General features: G+C 38.0%; 1 protein-coding gene across 1 annotated transcript; it reads left to right on the plus strand.

The window, feature by feature from the left end:
* Positions 1-958: 958 nt before the first annotated feature.
* LOC5569074 (probable NADH dehydrogenase [ubiquinone] iron-sulfur protein 6, mitochondrial) lies at positions 959-1,700 on the plus strand. Its single transcript, XM_001658254.2, has 3 exons — positions 959-1,188; positions 1,277-1,456; positions 1,518-1,700. The coding sequence occupies exons 1-3, from the start codon at positions 1,069-1,071 to the stop codon at positions 1,587-1,589; spliced, it is 372 nt and encodes a 123-aa protein (XP_001658304.1). The 5' UTR covers positions 959-1,068; the 3' UTR covers positions 1,590-1,700.
* Positions 1,701-8,373: the final 6,673 nt, after the last annotated feature.

The raw sequence follows: 8,373 nt of genomic DNA on the forward strand, positions 1-8,373 counted from the left end.
AAGCTGTTCCAATTCCTACAGAGCTATCCATTTTACGTTTTCATAATGCTAGCCTTATAACTTTTTCACATTAATAACATCATTGGAAATCATAAGGCGCGCAATGAAATTTGTGAAGTTCATTATGTTCAACTATATTTTCGCTTATGATTATCATTTCAATGAAAACGACTAACGACAGCAATGGAAATCGTAAGGCGCTCAATGAAATTTGAAAACTATTATTATGGTAAACTATGTTCTCGATTATGATTATTATTTCTATGGTATGAAATCCATAATTGCCTGTTGAAATCAGCTTTTATAGATTTTTCAAGGCTTCATAAGGGAAATTTTATGAAGTTCGTTATTTAATTTGCCTGAGTGTAGAACTTGCCATTCATTTACTTGTCAATTTTCATGCAGAATCTAATATTTAGCATCACTCCACATCAAGGCGTCGATGAGCGCGTGGTGTACGTTCGGGCCTATCGATCGCAAGGTTCTTGGTTCGATTCCAGGTTGCCGCGAAAACGTTTTTTATTTTCAAATTTTGGTTTCATAAGGCAAATTCATGATTCGATTTCTTGTGTCGAATTTTCATAAGGGGTTCCTATGTTTATCGATTGTCTATTTGCCTGAGTGATATTAAAAGATCCAAACGCAATGATAGCGGAACGGCAACGGAAAGCGAACTATAAATAACATGCTTGTCGACTTAAAGTGGACATCTCAGTCGATACTCGATATGGTGTAATCCATTCTGGCCAAACCTATTCCGCTTTCCGTTGCCGTTCCGCCACCATTGCGTTTGGGCCTTCAAATTTCAATCGAATGAAGATAACAATACTAAATAGAAATGATTGATCATGTTACTTGCACCATTATTCTAGCACTCGCTTGAATTATTGATTCGTTGGCTGTTTAATCGATTTATTGAAATAACCGATCAATTTTCGACACCCCTAGTTCTGACGTTTCTCGCTGTCACTCGAAATCGCGACAACCGATCGCAAATCGTCGAAGGTTTTCACTCGTGAGCTGCGAAACCAAAATAAAGGAACTTTATCTCGCGTTAAAATACCGAAAATGGCCAGCCGGATGATTATTTCCCCCGTGATCCGTGCCGTCGGAGTTCGCAGCATCACCACTCAGGTTCTGGCCTCCCGTTGTGCTGCCATCAAGGACGAAATCACCCACACCGGACAGGTAAGGCAATCCCGATGAGCATTGCTTGTGATTACGCAAGTTTCGATGGGGTTCGTATGAATAATAACAAAACGTTTCCCGTCCGCAGTTCTACGAGGAGAACGACTATCGGAATGCCCGCTTCGTTAACGCCACCAAGGTGGTGAACCCGAACTGGGCCATCAAGATGATCGACGAAGCGCCCATCATCATGAGCAGCCAGCGAGTCGTTTATTGCGACGGTGGCAACGAACCGGCCCTCGGACATCCCAAAGTGTACATCAACCTGGTAAGCGAAGCGAACGAAAACTTTTATAGATGAATCTTAGAATGAAATCTGTTTCTTTAAGGATAAACCCGGTGCCCATGCTTGTGGATATTGCGGACTGCGGTTCCAGAAGAAGGATGACCATCACCACTAAAGATTGTTACGGCAAGATGATGTTTAGCAATGTTTAACTGTAATATTTTGTCGCTTGAGTGAATCACGGAAATATGCTAAAATTGAACGGATAATAACTAGCAAAGAGGTATCCTTGGAAAATTTCTTTGTGTCGAAACTCCTTTGCCACGATAGTATTAGGAAGCCAAATTATATTCTTGTCTCTTTTGATTCACTTCGGCAGGGTTTTTATAAAGCTATCGAAATCACATTTGACCACAATATGCGCCATATTATTGATTTTTATTGCTATTTTTTTCTATCTTTATTAACGAGATTTTTAGCCCTGGGCTAGTTCATCTCGGGACCAACGGCTTTTCTTCCCTTCCGAAGGAAATCATCACTAATTTTTAGTGACTATCTCGGGGATGGGTTTCGATCCCTGGCCCTCGGCGTGAGAGGCGTGTGTTCTAACCCCTACACCAGGTCCGTCCCCATGTATTGCTAATGTTCAGACAATTTGTCCGAGAATAATCCCCCATGTAGAGCTGGTAGCGACTGAGTGTCTTGAAAATAGGTACTTTACCTGAAAAGATATCAAACAGAATCAAGAAAACCAAAAAGGAAGCTCACAGACACTTGTCTAGTCAATCGAGTTTATTTTTACTTTTAACATGAGTAAAATATGATTACACATGCTTTCGTCCTTACCGCTGTACGAATGGCTGGATTTATTGAAGATCGTGCCCCGCATGTTGAAGCCCGCCCGTTTCATAACACCTTCTAGCGCAATATTGAACAGGAGCAGGAAAGACCATCGCCTTTGCGTGTTTCAAACGGGTCCGATAATGTACCCGATATCTTCACACAGCACTGTACACTATCCATCGTAGCTTTGATCAGTCTAGTCAGTTTCTCGGGAATACCATTCTCGTCCATAATCTTCCATAGCTCTTCGCGGTCGATGGTATCATAGGCCGCTTTGAAATCGATAGGTGGTGCGTAGGGACTTGATATTCACGACACTTTTGGAGGATCTGCCGCAACATAAAGATTTGGTCTGTCGTCGATCGCTCGTCCACAAAACCGGCTTGATAACTTCCCACAAATCTGCTTGCCAGTGGCGATAGACGGCGGAAGATGATCTGGGAAAGCATTTGATAGGCTACGTTAAGAATGGTGATCGCTCGATAGTTCTCACATTCTAACTTGTCACCTTTTTTGTATATTGAGTATATGATTCCCTCCTTCCACTCCTCCGGTAGCTGTTCTGTATCCCAGATCCATTTCTAATAATAAGAGAAATTAATCACTGAATTAGATTTAAAAAGGAGTAGGAAAAGAGAGTAATGTGAGGAAGTAATGAACTGCAATTGAATTGATAAGCAGGCTTAGAGATATAAGAAATAAGCAGGCTTAGAAAAATAAGAAACAGACTGTCAATTATCGGTCTAATCTTGGCTCGCAAAGATGTTGAATTACTACACCTCCCTCCCCCTCCAGCGTTCTGAAATTTGTGAATGGGCCCAAAGTGGTTTCTGCGATCGTGTACATACACGTTACATGCCACCAAAACTTCTTAAAGAGTGCTGGTTGAAAATATAAACAAAGATCAGCTGTTCCCAGCAAAATCAAACGGCAATATTTTCAACCAGCACTGCTCGGCGGGAGGGTGGATGTTCTCATGGTATTACAGCTCATACAAAATTTCTAATAGAATCTTACTAAAGGCCTAAAGGGCTCATTCATTTATTTCATAACGCTGAAATTGGACATTTTGGACACCCACTCACCCCCTTATCCAGCTTTTTACGAGCGCCGATGCCTGCCGCAATCAGGCTCGCTTTCTGGTAGGGATCAAACGGGAGCGGGCCATTTGGCATAAAGCCATTTGGCATAAGGTCATTTGGCATAACGCCATTTGGCATAAAGGACATTTGGCATAACGGTCATTTGGCATAACGGACATTTGGCATAATTTTTAACTAAGTGAAAGATGAGGGTCATTTGGCATAACGGACATTTGGCATAATTTCAATATATTTTCTGTACATACTTAAATTGAAGATTTTAGCATTTTATTACTGTTTTTTTTAGTAACAGCTGAATCTGTTCAATAATAATTTATTTATTCTCTTCTCTGGCAAGCCGCCGAAGAAGCCAATAAGTGCGATATGAATCCATCAGAAGAATCCGGTTAAATCATACCACCGAATTCAATCGGACTGTAAACTTTGTAGATGTATTTTATACGACTTATGTTGACTTCCAATCCGGTGATATCGCTTACTAATAGACGAAATACCGATAAAGAAAAAGATGGTGAATTTCTTTCAGAAGCTTCCAAGTTAATCAAAAACCACTAAAAAACGATGCACTTTTTCTTTCTATATAAATACACGTTTTATATTTGATTTTATATGCTCTGTAAGAGCTCTAAGAGAATGATAAAATCAACCCGTTAATTCAGGACGAAGTTGTGAACTCTTTACATCGCGTCAAGACTCTGAGGTGACGGTTAATTCGCCTCTGGATTACCAAAGATATAATAAGGTTTCAAGTGTTTTATTGATCTCATCAGATTTTTTCCTTCTTTTGCACATAGACTATTCATTCGAGTTATACTGGTTTCATTACTATTGAAAATAGTTCAGCTTATATTTTAATTGGGAATTTTACCTTCTTTAAATAATCGGAAGTTCTTTGTAGTTGTCCTGATAAAACTATTATATGCATTAAACTTGCCTAAATTTTCATAAGAGATTTTTCCTTCTTTTGATCATAGGCTGTTCTTTCAAGAGTGAAGTAATTCTCATAGTTATTGATGTTAAAGCTTATAATAAGGGTATCAGGGGTAATATGCACCCCAGGAGTAAAACTACTTTTTGGGGATTCTATGAATATTTTAGAAAAATTTAGACATTTTCCTGGAAGTTGAATTTGTAAAATCGCATGTTGTGGGCAGAGCCGTAGCGTGGGTTCATGGCGCCCTTGGCGAACTTCCATTTAAGCGCCTCTCAATCAAAACTGTACACATCTATTTAACATGGTGAGAGTTAACGTGAACTATATCATTAGAATTCATTAGAAAAGAATCGTAGGATGCTAGAAATTTAGAACATATTTGATTATTGAGTTAATTCCTGCTGGACAAAACGCAAATTCTTTTATCTATTAGGGCAGATTGCCAACTATTGCACAGACTAAAAACGTGCCAATTATTGAACAACCCGTGTATTCCTTATGGATGTGCAATAATTGGAGTATTTTTAGTCTATGCTATATTTTGCTATTTATCCTAAATGTTATTTGAAAAATTCCCAAGAATATTACAATTTATATAATAAGAAACAAATATGAAAAATCGGTGTTCTAACAATTTTTTGGTGCCAATTTTAGTAAAATGTTTATTTGAAGAAAAATTCTTCTAAACATTTTAAAAATATTGATTAAAAAAAATAAAAGCTTCTTTATCCGATATTTATATCATATGACACTAATAGTACAACCTTGAAAAAAAAACCAAAGCCATACGCTTATGTGTTACACTTTTCACCACACTGCTGCCGTATAAGGCTTGCGAGCTTTTCTTAACAGTGTTGTACAAAATACAACAGCACGACTACTGAAGTGTTAAAAACGTAAATAAAAAAAAATCATTTTTCATAAAAAAAAATTAGTGCTAAAAAGATTTTTTTTCAATTCACGTTGTCTTGGCCAAGACATTTTCATAAAGTATCATTTAAAAAAGTAATTTTAAATGAATTTTTAAGGAAAGGTACGATGGGTTACGTCATCTATAGCTTTCTGAAAACCAAAAATGAGTATATCAATCCTACTGATTCCATTTTTTTTTGTAAAATCAAATGGCTATCAGCTAGCGTACAATATTTTTAGGTGTTATTAAAAATGTACCACTGATTTGGGAAGAATAATTCGCAGAATGCTGTGCGGATTTGGCCGGAGTTAAATTCTTAGAAAACCACACCCTGGATTGAATATGTCATCAAGATGTTTTAAAAAGTTCAAAAGTGTCGGTGAACCGCAAAGCGTTCTATCATAACCACACATAGTTTATATAGAAGACCTTGATTATTTGAGAATCTCGACAATTTTTTGGTTGAATCCAGTCAAATACTATGTTAGATTCATGCTCAGTATTTCATGAAAATTTCTTTCAGGATCCATATTGTGATTCATAGAGATTGTGTTTGAATTCAATATGTATTTTCAAACTTTACCATTTGTGTCACGCGTGTTGGCGCCCCCTTAAGGCTGGCGCCCTTGGCGGGTGCCAACCTGGCCAACCGCACGCTACGGCACTGGTTGTGGGTCACTCCTATCCGCCCTTGACGAATCTTTTCCAATTGTTTTACAAATACTCATAAAAGGCACCGTGGGGTTGTTTTGCCTCAAGAGTGCATATTACCCCAGAATGCCTTACGTCTTATTCAATTTTTTTTTCCTCAACTTGGGTGAGATGTCATTCTCCTCCAAGTTTAAGATTGCAACTTGTGAACTGAACTCTGCATCGTTGCTTGCGTATAGCAATAAACTACTCGGGGAATATTTAAGTCAAAGAAACCAAGACTTGTGGTTGCTAGAGCTATGACATATATTACTTAGTACGATCCGAGGGATCAAAGCAACCCGATCTAGCAGAAGGACGAAAAAGTGTTAAACCTTTTTGGTTACTGTCAAAATCTAACTACAAACATCTGTAGGTGGCTATCACCGCTAGCAGAGAAGTGAATAAGTGCTTACATTTAGGATGTACTTTTTTCAGCACGAACTGTTTCTTGAGCTACTACTCAAAAGCTAATTATGTGTATATCAATGATGGTGTAACTTTCTTCATGAATAAGCTGAAAAAGTTCTTTGAAATTCATTATAAATCCATGCTAACAGTAGTTCACTTTTGTTTTCAATTTCGGCCGAACGGCATTCGGCCAAATGACCCGGAACCGAAAATGCTGAACATATTATCAGAAGCAACTATGGCTCTAAAATCAATAAATCGAGACGAAAACCTCATGTCCGCCTAAACTAGCTTCCTGAACCAGTGTGCAGTGCTTGATCGGATTCGTTTTTAATTTCAAATTAAGAAATATTGCGTCACTGATTGACACCCTAGTTCATCTTCTGTTATCCTGTTTAGTCATGATATTTATCTAGAGATTTACCCTTCTTTTAAACATAAGGTATTCTTTCGAGGGTTATTGCTATAGCGATTCGACGCGTTATTTTATTATATAGGAATTTGCCCTTCTTTCTAACATGACTTTTTCTTTTGCGTAATATTTATTACAACAGTTTTTTCACATAGAAGAAGGAGTATCTGAATAAAATATAAAATACCAATAAATCATAAATACTAAATAACCCTTACTTTTCAGATGGTTTGATATTATGCCAAATGTCCGACATGCCAAATGACCTTTACTTCACATATGGTTTGATATTATGCCAATTGATTCTTACTTTACATATGGCTTGATATTATGCCAAATGTCCGTTATGCCAAATGACCCTTTATTTTCACATTGTTCAAAATTATGCCAAATGACCGTTATGCCAAATGGCTGTTATGCCAAATGTCCTTTATGCCAAATGGCGTTATGCCAAATGACCTTATGCCAAATGGCTTTATGCCAAATGACCCAGACCCGGATCAAACGATGTGACGTTTGGCTTGGGTCCACTCACGCTCGTTCAAATCTACTCAAAAAAGAGAGTAACTTTGACTCACTTTTGAAGTTTCAAGTTAGCTGTCAAAAGTGAGTAACCTTATTTTATCAAAGTGAGTAACTTTTTACTCAACCATGAAAGAAAACGACCTTACTCACTTTTGAGTAAACACAAACATATTCGACTCACTTTGTAAACGTCAAAGACTTGTGAAAATTTCGCGCGCTCGAACTGACAAATCCTCCGTTGTGGTGAAAATTTTTCCGTCGACGTGATGTCGGACTGTTTTCAAAAACAGTCGAGACAAAAGCCGAGCCGGCAGAGCAATGGCAGTTAGTTTGCTTGAAACTTCGCTTCGGAAGTCCAACCGGCGAATTCCAGATTAGTGCTGCGAAGTCAATAATCCTGATATCAAGTGAAGCGAGGTCGGAGTGAAAATGACCAATTCCTGGTTTTGATCGAACAACCGCAAGAAAAAAATATAAACAGTAAGTTTTACCGTCGTACTTTTTATTGGGCTAATTATCTATTCTTTACAGTCTAAGGCCCCAAGCACAATGTGAACGGCAACGCGGTACAACGGCAAAACAGCATGCCCATCTTGATCTACACTTTACTTATCAATCCCATGTTGACTAAATCCTTTTCAACATTGACTTGACAAGTAGAGTGTAGCTCAAGATGGGCTTGCCGTTTTGCCGTTGTACCGCGCTGCCGCTCACATTGTGCTTGGGGCTTAACCGGGAAGGCTACTGGCACGGTCAAACTACATCCTCCATGGTTTCATCAATCCCCCAGAGATTTATAACATCCGCGGATCCATTCCAGAGCAGCGAAATTTTCAACACAAATATCAAATTTTTTTACATGTTATCATGTATTATTCATATAGTAATGTAAGAGATAATGAATAAATGTCATGTTTTTTGTATATTTCTCCTGATTTTATGAATAACATAATTAATTTATTTCCAAAAATATTATTTCCTGAAGTGAGTGACATCTACTCACTTTCGCAAATTTCAGATCAAACGAAGTGAGTAAGTGTTACACCCATATTGACATTTGACAATGTTACTCTAAGGGTTTGTTCACAAATTTCATAACGCCAAAAATGGCCATTTTCGACACCCACC

The sequence above is a fragment of the Aedes aegypti genome, chromosome 2 (assembly GCF_002204515.2).
Source record: "Aedes aegypti strain LVP_AGWG chromosome 2, AaegL5.0 Primary Assembly, whole genome shotgun sequence".
NCBI classification, from domain to species: domain Eukaryota; kingdom Metazoa; phylum Arthropoda; class Insecta; order Diptera; family Culicidae; genus Aedes; species Aedes aegypti.